The 19,714-nt window shown below is 29.6% G+C and overlaps 1 protein-coding gene across 2 annotated transcripts; it reads left to right on the top strand.

The window, feature by feature from the left end:
* Positions 1 to 390: 390 nt before the first annotated feature.
* On the top strand, positions 391 to 3,396 carry LOC147380900 (uncharacterized). 2 transcript variants are annotated; one of them, XR_015174962.1, is made up of 2 exons: positions 391 to 1,203; positions 3,125 to 3,396. XR_015174962.1 is itself a non-coding variant. In XM_086431093.1 (2 exons), the coding sequence occupies exons 1-2, from the start codon at positions 931 to 933 to the stop codon at positions 1,361 to 1,363; spliced, it is 330 nt and encodes a 109-aa protein (XP_086287219.1). In that variant the 5' UTR covers positions 887 to 930; the 3' UTR covers positions 1,364 to 1,537. The 2 variants fall into 2 exon arrangements, 1 of the variants encoding a protein (XP_086287219.1); XM_086431093.1 differs by lacking the exon at positions 3,125 to 3,396 and adding an exon at positions 1,307 to 1,537 and having other exon boundaries at positions 887 to 1,203.
* Positions 3,397 to 19,714: the final 16,318 nt, after the last annotated feature.

The following is a 19,714-nucleotide window of genomic DNA, read 5'->3' as shown; positions in this document are numbered from 1 at the left end:
AAATTTGGAGGAAATCGAGACTCTTAAGAGTCATACAAGGTAAATCCCATTCTCTAATCTATAATAATTGTTTTAAAGCTTGGAAAGCAAGCTCAAGCCCTTCCCTAAACCAAAAATCCCAAACAAAAACGGTATTCGATCTACCAAAAAATCGAAACGAAAATAATATTCGATGGAGAGAGAGAGAGAGAGAGAGAGAGAGAGAGAGAGAGAGAGACCTGTAAGAGTTGATGAGAGCGGCGCAGAGGTCCAACTCTTGCTATACACAGATTTGTGAGAGGCTCTGTCGAGAGACGTGCGAGAGAGAGAGAGAGAGTTGTGCGAGAGAAGAATCTGCGCAAGAGAAAGAGAGACCAAATAGAGAAGAGAAGAAGAAAAGCAGAGAGATCTGTGAGGGCAAGGGTAAAACGGTCATTTCAAATGAGTTGTTTTTGGTAGTTCGCGTCTCCCGCAAACACGATTAGAAAAGCGGATATTTGAAGCTTTTCACATTTGCGTTTAAAAACACAATTTCGTAATGCGATTTCGTAACAAATGGTGATTTCGAACCAAATCGCAGATTTTCAGCGCAAACGCACTGAAATCCGCGTTTTGAAGCGGAAACAAACACTACCTTATTCGTTGGGTCCTATAGATATAGATTTTTTATTTATCAATACCTATAGATATAGATTTGAATATGGACTTAATCTGCTCTAGTTATTCTTGTAATGCAATTATTAGCAAATTTGAACTCTCTTATTGGATTGGATTCTTCACCTAAAATGTTATGTTTGTCTTAGGATCAATAACTCGTATCTACCCTTAATTTCACTTAGTTTTATCATTTATTGATTCTTTATTGGTGTTACAATCTTCTAGTTTGGTATGTTGCTAATTTGAAGGTACTAAGAATTTTTTTAATATTTGCAGGACAAGATAAAAGAACTCATGAGTAAATTACCGGAAGGTTCTCAAGATATTACAGGTCGAAATGATGTATTATCTCAGGTCATGGGTCCTGATAGACATGGACGTGTTCGTGGTGTCGGCTTTGGCCCGACTCCCAGCAAATTGTTTGCATCATCTTCAGAAAATTCCTTTAGCAATTCTGCTGAGGTCCGTAATTTGAAGGAGAAATTAGAGTCTCTGGAGCAACAACAGATTAGGAGGGATGTTGAGGTGCAAGGATTAAAAGAATTGGTCATTGCCCTAATGAAAAAGGTACATTAGCACTAGTAATTGAATATGTTGTATTTTAAAATATTTTGTTAATAAATAAATGTTGATTGGTATGGCTAATTTGATTAATGTATATAAATTGTAGGTTGATAAGCAACACAATCAGCCTGCCAGTAATCATTGCCCACAACAACAGCCATGATAGTTTTTTGTTTTTTGAGTGATAGACTTGGATTTATTAGATTTGTCTCTTAGTGCAATTGACTTACTATTTTGTTATACTTGTATCTTACCTCATTTGATGTACTATTTTGTTATGTGAGACCTAGATTAGGTATATTGCTCATATTTTGTTGTTATCATTCGTTGTTTATTATGTAATTTTGTTTAATTAAAAGGTTGTATAAAAATAAGTATTTAATTATAAATAATTTTAAAATATAAGAAATCGAAAAATGAATTTAAAATCTTATTAGCGGCGGCCATAACCGCCACTAAAATGTCGTCCTCAAATTGTATTTATAACGGTGGTAAAATCATCACTAGTAATTGTATTAGAAATCAATTAGCGGTTGTTTCTGATTGCCACTATAGGCGTCCATATTGCTTTAAGCAAACCATGAATAACGGCGTTTCCCTTGGCCATTTTATTTATAGCAGTGACAATTTTATGATTTTTGGCGGCAATTTTTTACCCTCGCTAAAAATCAAAATTTTTGTAGTGTGATATGATTGATGGATGAATTGATTGACAAATGGATGCCATTGGAAGATATTATCATACTTTGTTTGTATTTTAGATATAAAGAAATTATATATATGTATACAAAATAAAATTATTTTGTTTATTAGAAAAGGGTGGTAGAAAATCTATAAAGAGCAATCCATTCTATATTTCAGAAAGCAACGGGTCAGTTTAGGATAATACTTAAATGTTCTATTATCTTGGGTTGTATGGGATACTTTAGAGAGTAATATAGCTCACGAGATCCGAGAATTTCTCTTCTTTCTTGAAAAATATTTGTGTGTAAAGACGGTCTTTATATGGTGTAAAGATAGTTAAAGTTTACATGTATTGCCTTTTGGTAGGTTTAGTCGTGGGGAGTTCGCTCCTGAGTTAGTTAGTGATCACTGAGAATCTGTAGTCATCAAACGAATGATCAAAATAATTGGTTCAAGTATTTGAATTTTGATCAATGGCTAATTCTATTAGCCACCAAACCAAACAAGATCCTTATCTCCTCTATCCACTAATGCACTATTTTCTTGAATCAAAGCCTTTATTTGGGCTTGGGCAAAAGCTAGTAGCTAGTCTAGTAAGGGAATTTCAACCCCTACTTTCACCCAAACGTGGTCATCATAAATGGTTCGTGCGACGGCGGCGGAGGCAGGTTCGGGATAATCTATTCAATCTTATTCTTTTCTATCTCTTTTCTCTCTTTTTCATCAACTTCCCAGCAAGATACTACGCAAACTCCGGCCCCCCGCAGAAAGAACAACCTGACGCGCTTCGGCCCTAGTGAAACAAAATATAAGTAGTCACCCAACCGTGGTAGCAACGACCAGCCACAAAATCAGATGTGAACGATGAGATTCCACGGTGGAGTTTGTAATATTGATTATCCATGCCGAGACTGTCATATCAGCATGTTCCTCGATACTCTTATTGATTACACTGTCGTTTTTGTATTATGTATCTTTAATTGTATGTTGATAGATAAAGTTTATACTTTGAAAGCAAGTTAGAACTATAACGATTTATTTGATAGAACTGATAGATTGATATTTATTTGAATGATTAATTATTTTCTTTAGTCCTTATTAGAATGTTATATTTTATTTAAAATCAGCATGATTTAAACTTCAATATGATTATACGTTACATGTTGTGACTACTTCTTAGAACGGTAGACTTCCTGTTGAATAACACTCCTATTACTTTCCTTACCATTCACATTTTCAGATGAGTTAGTCGTTGATGAGGAGATTTACAAGGAGGTACCAGAGTTTGAGTATGTGGGCAGTTGCCTCCGTCAATTTGACTAGTCGTAAAGTTTAGTAATTGTATTCTTTTTATGTTTCAATTTGAGACACTTATGTCAAGACATTGTGTGTCATTTTATTTCATTGTTACATATTAGATACTTTATATGTCAAATTTGGTGACATTAATTGATGTTATTACAAGACTAGGGATTATGGATTTTAATTAGAACTATTGTTAGTTTCCACAAACTCTTATTTATTGATTTTAGTTATTATTCCGCTACGACTGTTAAACAGGAATTGTTGTCTATTATTATATGTTAGCATGGATAGGATAGTTAATCACATCTCAAGATTCTAACACTTATTTATGGGGATGTGTGTTTAAATTTAGAGGCGTGACAAGTATGTTTTGTATTTGTGAGAAATTTAAGAATGTATTGTTTTTACTTAGCATTTATCAACCAAGGAGGGATTTAATGTATTAGGAGGAAAGCATTCTAATTCTTGCCAATAATATAACTTTGCTTTGAAAGGGACCATGTTAAAAAATCAAGTTCAATAATATTGATCTTGGAGCAGGAACGTCCCACTGTTCTTCTGGCTATGATATCTGTGAATGTCTTCGACCTGATTTCTCAACAACAAAAAAAAATGGTTTAGAAAAGTAGGAGATAATTTAGTTATATATTTATTGAGTACAAGAGAGACCAGACTATCTGGTTCTTTTAGCCTTCATAATCTTATATTACTTTGTCATTTTGCTGATTTGATCAAGCATGCTTAAAGAATGAAGGTTATTTGTCCTATCTTTTATTTTAGTCAATTCGAATCTCTTTTCCTTCAAGGGACATTCTTTTACATGCTATTAAAGTAGCTCATGGTTTTCGACACCTTTTCTCTCATAATTCACAACTCAAAATTGTCTGATCATAGGTGACCATGTAATCGAAATATAGAGAGACATGTTTCATTTCGTTAGAGCTTATGCTGACACATAAACACGAGTGGTTTAGATTGCTTTACACCAACCCCAATCTTAGCTACACATGTAGGCACTATTGATGAAGCTACAAAAGCATTTTGTTTTAATCAGGTATTGTCATCAATCGAGTATTTATGCTATAGTTGGAGCTTTTATATGGATAATAGGTGTTTATTTGGCGACCTTTTCTCATCTCTAGTTGGTTATGCTCACGAGGAAGTTGTTGATTGTGACTCTTTAATTTATTCTTTCTCAACTTAGGATGGGCAAGCCTATCAATGAATGTGACAACTATCCTACATATGGAAATCCAGATGGATTGGAAATGACTCCTGTAAGTTTTTTTTTTTTTTTTTTCTCATTTATGTGGCTATGTGGATGATGATGGTAGGAATCAATTTTGGGTCACCTTTTCTAACTAGATGTGAAACAACGTTTGTAGTTGTTGAGACTTTTTCTCCTATATTATGTTTATGGTTGACATTTGTTTCAATTTAACACTTGTGTTCCGAAGAAGATTTTTTATATTTTTTTTGTAAGATTATGTTAGAGAAATTTCAAGTTGAAGTATCTAAATGATCAAAAGGAAGATCCAAAAAAATGTGGATAGAAATAGTGAAAGTAGATGTGAGCACACTTTCAGAAACATGATGTGTTAAGAGTTACTGTGGAACAAAAGTTGTGGCTCTTGACATATTGGAATGGAGTAACACGATTCATTAATCTAACTCAAATCTTTGGGACAAGTCTTTGATGATGATAATGATGCATTAGATTTAAGATCAAAATTCGTTATTTCATGCTAAATTTTATATTAAAGATTCATAAATCAACTATCCTATCAACATAAACACATCGAGAATATCTTGAAACAAATCAATCAATAATAATATCTAAATATTGAAATCATACTCAATATTAAACTACTAAATAAAGATAAATGTGCATTGGTGAGTGATGAAAAAAAGAATGGGCTAAATAATAGAATATGGGAAATTATTTTCGAGTTAGGGATTTGAGTTTTTCTTGTGAAGTTGTGTTGTTCTAATTGTCCTAGTTTGGAAGGTTGAATTAGTTATAGTCACTTTTCTAAAATATAGAGATTTAGAGGTCTGCACTTGTTATCAAAGTCAAGAACTCACCATGACGAATGTTTCAACCAAACAATATTGGCCACATTGCAGAAACTATAATAATGGATAAAACTCATGGCGGAAATAACTAAAGGACAATATATAATATGTGTGTACATGATGTGGAATAGGAAAAGCATTCATGTGATCAAATGCAAAATAATATTTTACAAAGAAGAGAGTTCTTGATAATTTCCCCTCTCTCTCTCTCTCTCTCTCTATATATATATATATACATATGGGAAATGTTCAGCAACAAACATTTTGGCAAAACATTTTTCAAAACATGGGTTAGAGGTTTTTGAATAGGCTGATTTTTGGTGAGGAGGATCTCTACGGTGAGGAGATCATCATCACCAAAAATCAGCTCAATCAGAAACTTCTAAATCCATCAAAAGTGATTTACAAATTAGTGATAAAAATTGATAAAAAATCGACGGTCCACATTCTAAATCACTTTTAATGGGGTTAGAAGTTTTTGAATAGGTTGATTTTTGGTGAGGATGATCTCCTCACCGTAGAGATCATCCTCACCAAATGTTTTGCCAAAATGTTTGTCAAAATGTTTATTGCTGAATGGGACCCTATATGGGAAATGTTCAACAACAAACATTTTGGCAAAACATTTTTCAAAACATGGGTTAGAGGTTTTGAAATGGGCTGATTTTTGGTGAGGATGATCTCTACGGTGAGGAGATCATCATCACCAAAAATCAGCCCATTCCAAAACTTCTAACCCCATCAAAAATGGTTTACAAAAAAAGGACGGTCCATGATTTTTCAACTTGTAAACTGGGGATAGAAGTTTTGGAATGGGCTGATTTTTTGTGAGGATGATCTCACCGTAGAGATCATCCTCACCAAAAATCAGCCCATTCCAAAACCTCTAAACCATGTTTTGAAAAATATTTTGTCAAAATGTTTGTTGCTGAACGGGACCCTATATATATATATATGGGTAGCGTTCAATGGCAAACTTTTTGGCAAAACATTTTTCAAAACATGAGTTAGAAGTTTTGGAATGGGCTGATTTTTGGTGAGGATGATCTCTACAGTAAGGAGATCATCCTCACCAAAAATCAGCCCATTCCAAAACTTCTAACCCATGTTTACAAGCTGAAAAATCGTGGACCGTCCATTTTTTGTAAACTGTTTTTCATGGGGTTAGAAGTTTCGGAATGGGCTGATTTTTGGTGATGATGATCTCCTCACCGTAGAGATCATCCTCACCAAAAATCAGCCCATTCCAAAACCTCTAACTCATGTTTTGAAAAATGTTTTGTCAAAAAGTTGGTCATTGAACACCCCCCTATATCTATATATATTATATATATATATATATATATATAATATATATATATATATATATATATATATATATATATATATATATATATATATATATAGGGTCAGGTTCAAGGGCCATGTGAGAAAACATGTGAGAAAACTTTCGTTTTTCAAAATAAGGGTTAGAGGCTTTGGATTGAGCTGATTTTTTGCAAGGATAGTCACTATGATGAGAAGATCATCCTCACAAAAAATCAGCTCAATCAGAAACTTCTAAATCCATCAAAAGTGATTTACAAATTAGTGATAAAAATTGATAAAAAATCGACGGTCCACATTCTAAATCACTTTTAATGGGGTTAGAAGTTTCAGATTGGGCTGATTTTTTTTTTGGATGATCTTCCCATCATAGAGATTATCCTCACAAAAAATCAGCTCAATCCAAAATTTCTAACCCATATTTTAAAATTTTATTTACCGTCGAAAGTTTTCTCACATGTTTTCTCACATGGCCCTTGAACCTGACCCATATATATATATATATATATAGGGTCCCGTTCGCCACCCTTAGTTTTACCACACACTTTAACAAACGCGTTTTGTCTTACATGGGTTAGAAGTTTCGGAATGAGCTGATTTTTGGTGAGGATGATCTCTATGGTGAGGAGATCATCCTCACCAAAAATCAGCTCATTCCAAAACTTCTAACCCCATCAAAATTGATTTACAAAAAATGGACGGTCCACGATTTTTCAACGTGTAAACATGGGGCTAAACATTTCGGAATGGGCTGATTTTTGGGGAGGATGATCTTCTAATCATAGAGATCATCCTCACCAAAAATCAGCTCATTCCAAAACTTCTTACCCATGTAGGACAAAAAACGTTTGTTAAAGTGTGTGGTAAAACTTAGGGTGCTGAACATTTCCCATATTATATATATATATATATATATATATATATATATATATATATATATATATATATATATATATAGAGAGAGAGAGAGAGAGAGAGAGAGAGAGAGAGAGAGAGAGAGGGAAATATCAAGAACTCTCTTCTTTGTAAAATATTATTTTGCATTTGAACACATGAATGCTTTTCCTATTCCACATCATGTACACACCATAGAAATGTTCAACCCCCTACCATTTACCCAACATGTTTTGTCCTACATGGGTTAGAAGTTTTTGAATAGGTTGATTTTTGGTGAGGATGATCTCTACGGTTAGAAGATCTTCCTCACCAAAAATCAGCTCATTCCGAAATTTCTAGCCCCATATTTACAAGTTGAAAATTCGTGGACCGTCCATTTTTTGTAAATCATTTTTGATGGGGTTAGAAGTTTTATTATTTTTTTCGCTTTTACCCCTTTACCTAAGAGAGGATGTCTGTGCCGTATGAATGGGTGAACGAGTCTATATAATAAAATACAATTAAATTGGAATAATTGTGTGTAATACAAACGTCCAATCAACTATAATGTTATGGGAGACAAATTCAACTAGAACAAACCTCCCATCATGTACAATTTGGTAGGTTAAATCTCCCATCAAGCTATACTGTCATGAGACCCACTTTATTTCCTTTATTCTTCTCTTTTTCTAATGTTATTATATTTTCTCTTCTACCTCTTTTAATTTTTTATATTTTCTCTTTTACCTTTTTAATCCTTTATTATTTTAATCTTTTACCTTCTTTATTCTAAATTTTTTTAATTATGCCCCCCCCCAACTCTAGTTTTTTTCCATTTTTATCCCTTAACTCGAAAGAGGACACCCCCTCCTCTAACTTTACCATATTTTATTTTTTACCACTTTATTGTTTTCATTTCTAACCCTTTGTATTCTCAATTTTTTTTTTAATAACTCGGTAGGGTTGATTCCTATGGAAAAGGCAGTTCAATCAAGCTATAGTTTATTGGGAACTACTTTATTTTATTTATTTTTCACCTCCTTTAACTTTACAATATTTTCTTTTTTATCCTTTTAATCCACTTTATTATTTTTCATCTTTTAATCCTTTAATGTCAAATTTTTTATAATAATTTTGTTAGTTGAACTTTCAGTCAAGTTATAGTTTCATAAAACCCACTTTATTTCATTTATTCTTTCCCTCCTCTAATTTTACTATATTTTCTCTTTTACCCTTTTAATCTACTTTATTTCATATTATTATTTTTCATCATTTTTCCCTTTAATCTTATTTTTCTAATAATACCATACACTTAATTTTTTACACTTTTCCCCTTTTAAATTGAAAGAGGATACTCCATCTTCTAACTTTACTATATTTTCTCTTTTATCCCTTTAATCTATTTTTTTATTTCTTACCTCTTTAATTTCATTTTATCAATAATACCCCTTCCATCAAACTGTAATTTCTTAGAATCCGCTTTATTTCATTTCTTTTTCACCTTCTCAAATTTTACTATATTTTCTCTTTTACCCGTTTAATCTCAATTTTTTTAAATAATGATATCCTTCCAACTTTAGTTTTTTTTATTTTTCCCCTCTTAACTCGAGAGAGAGGATGCTCGTGCTATAAGTATGGGTGAATTCTAATATATAGAATAAAATAAAATTGAATTGGAACAATTGTGTAATACAAACGTCTAGTCAACTATAGTGTTGTGGGAGACAAATCCAATTAGGATAAACCTCCCATCATTTATAATTTTGTGGGTTATACCTCCCTTCAAGTCGCACTTATTTTTTTATTATTTACTCATCTAATTTGATTATATTTTCTCTTCTACCCTTTCAATCCACTTTATTATTTTTCATTTTTTACCCCTTTAATCCAATTTTTTTTAATAATACCCCTCCAATTTTTTTTCACTTTTACCCCCCTAACTTTACTATATTTTCTCTTTTACACTTTTAATCCACTTTATTATTTTTCATATTTTACCCCTTTAATATCAATTTATTTAATAATACCCCTTCCATCAAATTATAGTTTCTTAGGACTCAATTTATTTTATTTATTTTTTACCTGCCCTTACTTTACTATATTTCCTCTTTTACTTCTTTAATCAAAATTATTATTTTTCATATTTTACCTTTTAATCTCAAATTTTTGTAATATTTTTATGGTTCAACCTCCCATGAAGCTATAATTTTATGGGACTCACATTATTTCATTTATTCTTCTTCTCCTCTAATTTTACTATATTTTCTCTTCTACCCTTTTACTTTACTTTATTATTTTTAATATTTTACCCATCTAATCTCATTTTTTTAATAATATCCCTCCAATTATATTTTTTCCACTTTTACCCTTTAACTCGAAAGAAAACGCCCCATCCTCTAATTTTATTATATTTTATATTTTACCCATTTAATCCACTTTTTTATTTTTCATCTCTTACCCTTTAATCTCAATTTTTTTAATACTATCCTTTCCATCAAGCAATAATTTCTTGGGATTATTTTATTTCATTTATTCTTCACTTCCCCTAGCTTTACTACATTTTCTCTTTTATCCCTTTAATCTACTTTATTGTTTTTCATATTTTATTGTTGTAATCTCAATTTTTTATTATAATAATACCGTTTTAATTTTTATTTATTTATTTATTTTTACCCTCTTAAATCAATCCAATCAGAAACTTCTAACCCCATTAAAAGTGATTAAGAAGGTGTACTGTCGATTTTTTGTCAATTTTTATCAATAATTTGTAAATCACTTTTGATGAATTTAAAAGTTTCAGACTGAGCTAATTTTTTATGAGGATGATCTTCTTATCATAATGATCATTATCGCAGAAAATCAGCTCAATCCAAAATTTCTAACCCATATTTTGAAAAGCCATTGTTTTTACGTATGTCCTTTGAACGCCCCCATATTTCCCATTCCGTGTACACATAAAGCTACTCATATTTAGACAAATCACATCCTTCGTCGGATTAAACATGGATTCAACGGTCGTGATTTAAAGTTTTTTAAAATAGAGCACGTGGGTTGTCTCTTGACTTAATAATTTTAATATTTATTATTACCTTCCCATTTTATTATTTTTTATATTTGCTATTACCTCCCCACATCATAAATAGGGGGTTTTACAGCAACCAGCAGCCATCCTTTGGAACCCATAGATTAAGCCTCAGATTAAGGAAAAGGCGAAGAAACTTGCGGTTGAGTGGAAAGGGAAGGTTACTATTGGAGATGAAAATCCTTTGGAACCCTTAGTTTTTTTGCAGCTCTTAGTTACACATAACTTGGCATCTACATTTGATGCAGATGAGATTCTTGATCTTGCTGTCTTTATTGCTAAGTGGAAACATGCGATAGATCTTTTTCGAGCTCTTGGTTTCACCGATAAAATTCCTGGTAAATTTCTGATATTTGTGGTTTGTTCTGTATTAAAATTCATGTCTTGTTGGAGCTAAACCACCGTATGTACGGTCTCATATTCCATTGCCTTGTGAAACAGCGCTGCTGCCATTACCTTCCTAGGATTGGCCATGAGACACACATTTGTTTGAAACTCATTCCATAATTTGTGTATCATTCTCTTTTTATGAATTAATTCCATAAAGCATGTCTTCAAGTTCCCGAAGTTATAATCTGAGGCTTAATATATGGGTTCCAAAGGATAGCTGCTGGTTGCTGTAAGTAAGAGACCAAGTTCAACTTGAAAAAGAAAACCCCTTGTTTACGACGTCGGGAGGTAATAGTAAATATAAAAAATAATGACGTGGGAGGAAGAAGCGTCGAGGAGGAAGAAGTTTTCTCTCACATTAACTTATGAGAAATAAAATAGGGTCTATAGATGGTTGTTAAAAGGGGGTTTCTTTAAAATGGAGTTTTCTCTTTATGTGTAAGAAAGGATTGAATCTCTACATGGATATTATTTTTCTCTTGTAAAATCTAAATGCTCAAAGCTCTTTAGGGTGTTTTCACATTGTAGTCACAGGCTTGTGACAATGGAAGTGAGATCGATTTCTTGTTTGGGGTTCTTACCAGGAATGGGTTTAGAGATTTGATGGATTTTACTGGAGAGTTGGAGGTAAGTATAAAATCTCTATACTTATAATTTTTTCTTTGAGTAGTGGATTTTTAATTGTCAGTTTGTCCGTGAATGTAGTCCCCATTGTGGGTGAATCATGTATATCTTGTGTTGTGGTTATGTTTATTTCTCTACTCTTTTTATTATTACTAGCATTTTCTTTGCAATACATTCTTGGGGTTTGGTTGTTGAGATTGATTGTTTTGATGTTAGAAGGGATTAATTTCAATAATCGGATTTTCATGTGTGGCTTGGAATCTAGCTGCAACAATCTTCAAGTTATTTTTAGTTATTGATTATTTAGATTGTACCCCTAGAATGAATGTTAGGAACTTTTATGACCAATCGTGTATTTATCTATTTAAGTTTAAAATGATCACAAAATCATCTCATTTCAATTATCTATCCTGTTTATTATGCTTTTGAATTCCCTTTTAGCACTTGGTTCCGGTTGAAGAGGAAGATTTACTTTCCTTTTTTTCCTTTTAACCACCACTAATTTTTTAGGCTATTATGATTAGTAATCTTAGTCTCCATTTATTTTAGCTCTATTTTGAAAATTTTCAAAGTCAATACTAATGAGATGGACGAGAAAGCACAAAGAATTACAAAATTATGTTGGTTGGCATTGCCTAATATAAGGAATTTGGAGAATATTTTTACTTGGTGGGAGAAAGGGAGGTTCAACTTATTGGCGCCTTTATAGTTTTCATTATTTGCACTTAAAATCCTAGTGGATCCTGCACGTGCAATGATCCAAAATTCAAACTGAAAAATAATGAATTAAACAATATGTTTAGTAAGGCGAAGACATTTATGAATTAGACAATCTTGATTGTAATTTAAATAAGCAATATTGGATTTGTAGATTAAATCTAATACCTCTTTATTTTATATCCTTAACTTCACAAATACATAAGTGGAGATCCACTCATTTTTAAAAGTATAACGATAAGAGTCACTCACCCAATATCCATTAGATGGGTCAAGAGACTATAGAAGGAGCCCAGGACTTGAGAATCTTGAGATATAAACAAAACTCCTACAAGCATAATATATCATAGTCAATTTTTAAACCCATGTTATCATAGAACCATGCCTCAACATGATCATCAATCTACAAAACCACAAAAGTTTTCAAGAAAGAAACCAATCACCATTTGTTGGAACAGATACAAGACAAAAATTGAAACTCCCAAAAAAATAAAAAACCTACAAGGAGTTTTGGAATTGAGAATCTTGAGATAAAAACATAATTTCTACAACTATATTATATCATAGTCAACTCTTAAACCCATAAAAAATTAAACCACCAAAAATATTTGCAGCAATAAATAGTGATAAAAAAAAAAAAAAACCCAAATGCCAGATATAAATAAGAAGCGTCATGAACCGAATTAATTATCTAACAAACATGAATTCTTAAATGGACATCTACATTGTAAAGAGATAAAATTAGATCCCAAAATCTCACTTACAGAACAGATTCTCATATTTCACACTATAATTCCAGGAAAAAAAAAACAAAACAAAATGTGAATTCTAAATTCTAAGAATAAATAAAGAAACATCCGTGAATCAAAGAAAAATCTATAGAACAGTAACTAAAGAATCTAATCCTTTTTGAGATAATATTCGGATCTAATTTCATACCCAATGAAACCATACAGATATCAAGAACGAAAATAACTAGTTATCCACAAAATAAAATGAGGGGAAGAAAAATAAACCCACAAGAGGAAAGAATAAAATATTTAGATAATAATCAACCTTTAATAAGCAAACCAAAGAAATAAGAAGATACCTGTTCTTCTCGGGGGGACTTTGTTTTTTTCTCCTTTTTTGGAATTCTAAGTTTTGCTGGAATCAAATGTGAGTGATTTTTTGGTGCTATTTGAGAGATTTAGGATTGTTTGAGAATCTGTAAGTGGGGTTGCAAGAATACTGGAGAGAGAGAGAGAGAGATTGATGGGTTTCATAAGGAGATTGTTGTATATAAAGGATTCAAGATTCATACTGGATCGTGAACGAAAGAAGAGTCGTGAACAAGGATTTAAAAAATATTTTTAAATTAATTAAAAAAAACTTTATAAGAAAAGATGTATTCGAAATAAAAAAGAGATTTGTTAATAATAATTATAAAAAATAGAATTTTAAATTAATTTTTTAAATAGAAAGGTAGACGTATCTGCAAATTATATAAAAATAGTTAATAATAATTATTAAAAAAATATTAATTTTTTTTTAAACGTAAGATAAATGTATGAAACGTTTTAAGAAAGGACGTATCCTCTTGAATCCAAATAAAAAAGAGTGTTAAACGTTATGAGAAAAGACGTACCCGCTTGAATTGGATCAAAAAATAGATTTGTTAATAATAATTATTAAAAAAATATTTTTAAATTAATTTTAAAAGAGAAAATCGAACCAATAAAATTAAAATTAAAATTACCGGTCGAAATTTTTTAATTAATTTATTTGAAAATAGAAAAAATCAATAAAAATAAAAATAAATTTAATTTCTATATTTTTTAAAGATTTATTCGATTTTTAAAGTTTTAATTTTAGTATATTTCTACATATATATTTGAGAAGAATTAATTTCCAAATTTTCTAAGATTTCAGTTAACTAAACTTTAAAATTGGATTCTCGTTAAACTTTTTAATTTTTAAAATCGAACCAATAAAATTAAAATTACCAGTTGAAATATTTTTTAATTAATTTACTTGAAAATAGAAAAAATCAATACAAATAAAAAAAAATTAATTTTTATATTTTTTAAAGATTTATTCGATTTTTAGAGTTTTAATTTTAGTATATTTATATATAGGGGACGGTTCAGCAGCCCTAGAGTTTGCCAAATTTGGTGCCAAACATTTTTCAAAATATGTGTTAGAAGCTTGGAATGAGCTGATTTTGTGAGGATGATCTCTATGATGAGGAGATCATCCTCACCAAAAATCAGCCTATTCCAAAACTTCTAACCACATCAAAAGTGATTTACAAAAATTGGACGGTCCACGATTCTTCAACTTGTAAACTAGGGTTAGAAGTTTCAAAATGAGCTGATTTTTTTTTAGGATGATCTCTTCACCGTAGAGATCATCCTCACAAAAAAACAGCCTATTCCAAAACTTCTAACCCCATCAAAAATGATTTACAAAAAATGTTTGGCACCAAACTATATATATATATATATTATATGGGTCCCGTTCGGTACCCTAAGTTTTACCACACACTTTAACAAACGCGTTTTGTCCTACATGTGTTAGAAGTTTCAAAATGAGCTGATTTTTGGTGAGGATGATCTCCTACCATAGAGATCATCCTCACCAAAAATCAACCCATTCCGAAACTTCTAACCCCATCAAAAATGATTTACAAAAAATGGACGGTCCACGATTTTTCAACTGTAAACATGGGGCTAAACATTTCGGAATCGGCTGATTTTTGGGGAGGATGATCTTCTAATCATAGAGATCATCCTCACCAAAAATCAGCCCATTCCAAAACTTCTAACCCATATAGGACAAAAAACGTTTGTTAAAGTGTGTGATAAAACTTAGGGTGCTGAACATTTCCCTATTTTATCACACACTTTAACAAACGTTTTTTGTCCTATATGGGTTAAGTTTTGGAATGGGCTGATTTTTGGTGAGGATGATCTCTATGATTAGAAGATCATCCTCCCCAAAAATCAGCCCATTCCAAAATGTTTAGCCCCATGTTTACAAGTTGAAAAATCGTGGATCGTCCATTTTTTGTAAATCATTTTTGATGGGGTTAGAAGTTTTGGAATGAGCTGATTTTTGGTGAGGATGATCTCCTCACCATAGAGATCATCCTCACCAAAAATCAGCCCATTCCGAAACTTCTAATCCATGTAGGACAAAACGCGTTTGTTAAAGTGTGTGGTAAAACTTAAGGTGCCGAACGGGACCCCTATATATATATATATATATATATATATATATATATATATATATATATATATATATATATATAATATATATGGGACGGTTCAGCAGCCCTAAAGTTTGCCAAGTTTGATGCCAAACATTTTTCAAAATATGGGTTAGAAGCTTTGGAATGAGCTGATTTTTTGTGAGAATGATCTCTATGATGAGGAGATCATCCTCACCAAAAATCAGCCTATTCCAAAACTTCTAACCCCATCAAAAGTGAGTTACAAAAATTGGACGGTCCACGATTCTTCAACTTGTAAACTAGGGTTAGAAGTTTCAAAATGAGCTGATTTTTTGTGAGGATGATCTCTTCACCGTAGAGATCAACCTTACAAAAAATCAGCCTATTCCAAAACCCCATCAAAAGTGATTTACAAAAAATATTTGGCACCAAACTTGGCAAACTTTAGGCCTGCCGAACCGCTCCCATATATATATATATATATGGGACGGTTCGGCAGCCCTAAAGTTTGTCAAGTTTTGTGCCAAACATTTTTCAAAATATGGGTTAGAAGCTTTGGAATGAGCTGATTTTTTGTGTGATGAGAGATCATCCTCAAAAAAATCAGCCTATTCCAAAACTTCTAACCCCATCAAAAGTGATTTACAAAAATTGGACGGTCCACGATTCTTCAACTTGTAAACTAGTTTTAGAAGTTTCAAAATGAACTGATTTTTGGTGAGGATGATCTCTTCACCGCTGAGGATCCTCACAAAAAATCAGCCTATTCCAAAACTTCTAACCCCATCAAAAGTGACTTACAAATTATTGATAAAAATTGGAAAAAAAATCGACGGTCCACATTCTAAATCATTTTTAATGGGGTTAGAAGTTTCAGATTGGATTGATTTTTTTTTTCCGGATGATCTTCCCATCATAGAGATCATCCTCACAAAAAATCAGCTCAATCCGAAACTTCTAACCCATATTTTGAAAATTTATTAATGTTACATTGTTTTTACATATGGCCCTTGATCCTGACCCTATATATATATATATATATAGGAAGCGGTTCGGCAGCCCTAAAATTTGCCAAGTTTGGTGCCAAACATTTTTTGTAAATCACTTTTGATGGGGTTAGAAGTGTTGCAATAGGCTGATTTTTTGTGAGGATGATCTCTACGGTGAAGAGAACATCCTCACAAAAAATCATCTCATTTTGAAACTTCTAACCCTAGTTTACAAGTTGAAGAATTGTGGACCGTCCAATTTTTGTAAATCACTTTTGATGGGGTTAGAAGTTTTGGAATAGGCTGTTTTTTGGTGAGGATGATCTCCTCATCATAGAGATCATCCTCACAAAAAATCAGCTCAGTTAACTAAACTTTAAAATTACATTCTCGTTAAATTTTTTAATTTTTAAGTTTTAATGGAATTTATTTATTAAAACCAGTACTTAAGTAATGACGTTTTAGAGTTTTTATATATTTATTTGAAAATAGAAAAAATCAATGCAAGTAAAAAAAATATTAATTTCTATATTTTTAAAAGATTTATTCGATTTTTAGATTTTTAATTTTAGTATATATATATATATATATATATATATATATATATATATATATATATATATATATATATATATATATATATTTCATAAGAATCAATTTCTAGATTTTCTAAGATTTCAGTTAACTAAACTTTAAAATTGGATTCTTGTTGGATTTTTTTATTTTTTATTTTTAATAGAATTTATTTATTAACATCGGTAATTAAGTAATAACGATTTTAGTTTTTAAATATTATTTGAAAATAGAAAAAATGAATACAAATATAAAAAAAATTAATTTCTATATTTTTTTAAAGATTTATTCTATTTTTAGAGTTTTAATTTTAGTATATTTCTATATATATTTGATAAGAATTAATTTCCAGATTTTCTAAGATTTCAGTTAACTAAAATTTAAAATTGGATTCTCGTTGGATTTTATATTTTTAATTTTTAATATAATTTATTTATTAAAACCGGTACTTAAGTAACGACGTTTTTAGTTTTTAAATATTTATTTGAAAATTAATTTAATTGAAAATAGAAAAATCAATACAAATCAAAAAAAAAATTCTATATTTTTTAAGATTTATTCGATTTTTAGATTTTTAATTTTAGTATATTTCTCTATAAATATTTGATAAGAATCAATTTCCAGATTTTCTAAGATTCGGTAACTAAACTTTAAAATTAGATTCTCGTTAAATTTTTTAATTTTTAAAACCTAACCAATAAAAGAAAATTACCGGTTGAAATAGTTTTTAATTAATTTACTTGAAAATAGAAAAAAAATCAATACAAATAAAAAAAAATTAAATTTTATATTTTTTGAAGATTTATTTGATTTTTAGAGTTTTAATTTTAGTATATTTATATATATATATATATTTGATAAGAATCAATTTCCAGATTTTCTAAGATTTCAGTTATTAAACTTTAAAATTAGATTCTCATTAAATTTGTAATTTTTAATTTTTAATTTTTAAGAAATTTATTTATTAAAATCGGTACTTAAGTAATGACGTTTTTAGTTTTTAATATTTAGTTGAACATTAATTTATTTGAAATAGAAAAAATCAATACAAAGAAAAAAAATTAATTTCAATATGTTTTTAAAAGATTTATTAGATTTTTAGAGTTTTAATTTTAGTATATTTCTATAATATATATATATATATTATATATATAATATATATATATAGTATATATAGATATATATATATATATTATATATATATATATATATATATATATATATATATATATATAGATATATAAGAATCAATTTTCAGATTTTCTAAGATTTCAGTTAACTAAAGTTTAAAATTGGATTCACATTGAACTTTTTTATTTTTTAGTTTTAATAGAATTTATTATTAAAATCGGTACTTAAGTAATGACTATTATAGTTTTTAAATATTATTTGAAAATACAAAAAAATCAATACAAATAAAAAAAAATTAATTCTATATATATCTTTTTATTAAAGATTTATTCGATTTTTAGACTTTTAATTTAAGTATATTTCAATATATATATTTGATAAGAATCAATTTCCAGATTTTTAAGATATGTGTCCGTTTGAATCGAAATAAAAAAGAGTTTTGTTAATAATCATTATTAAAAAAATAATTTTAAATTAATTTTTAAAAAGAGTGAAATTTTTTTTATCTTTTATTTTTAATAGAATTTATTTATTAAAATCGGTACTTAGTTTTTAAATATTTATTTGAAAATAGAAAAAATCAATACAAATAAAAAAAAATTAATTTTTGATTTTTTTTAAAGATTTATTTGATTTTTAGAATTTTAATTTTAGTTTATTTCATATATATATTTGATAAGAATCAATTTCCAGATTTTTAAGATATGTGTCCGTTTGAATCGAAATAAAAAAGAGTTTTGTTAATAATCATTATTAAAAAATAATTTTAAATTAATTTTTAAAAAGAGTGTGAAACGATATAAGAAGAGACGTATCCACTTGAATCGAAATAAAATAGAGATTTATTAATAGTAATTATTTAAAAAAAAAAAATTAAATTAATTTTTAAAATAGAAAACGTAAGAAAATTAATTTTCTTTTTAGGAGGTAGAGGATAAAAATAGTTAGAATTATAAGTACTTGAACAACTTAAAAAGGAAGATAATTGAAAATATAAAAAATAGTTAGAATTATAAGTCCTTGAAGAAGTTAAAAAGGAAGATAATTGAAAGGGTTGAACGAATGGTGCCTCCATTCATTTGGACCAAGGTTTGACATTGAAGGTAACTTGTACTTACACATTCTATTTTGGGGAGAGACAAATGTCTGAAACTGTGGTTTTTCATTGTTGAAATTTTTAAATATTTTTAAAAAATAATATATAAATTTAGGCAAAATAAATATTTAACCATGTGCACTTTATTAGTCTTTAAAAAAAAAAAATCAAATTATCAAACTTGCTTATTCCTTCTCCTTTTTCTTTTGAAGGAGAAGTTGAATGTTTGAATTAAATTTCATTAAAAAAAAAAAACATGTAAACAAATTAATGTGTGTGTTATAATGGCTTTATCCTATCTACACAATCCACCTCAAAATCAGAATTTCTTCCGAACGGTTTTATTGTGAGCATGGCTGATTAGATTTGTAATTTAGATATGATATAAATGTAAATGAAGAATGGTGATGAAAATCAGGCATGGAGTGTAA

The sequence above is a fragment of the Akebia trifoliata genome, unplaced genomic scaffold (genome assembly GCF_017979445.1).
Source record: "Akebia trifoliata isolate Shusen 1 unplaced genomic scaffold, ASM1797944v1 Contig00889, whole genome shotgun sequence".
Taxonomy (NCBI): Eukaryota; Viridiplantae; Streptophyta; class Magnoliopsida; order Ranunculales; family Lardizabalaceae; genus Akebia; species Akebia trifoliata.
This window is presented reverse-complemented; position numbering and strand designations above follow the sequence as displayed.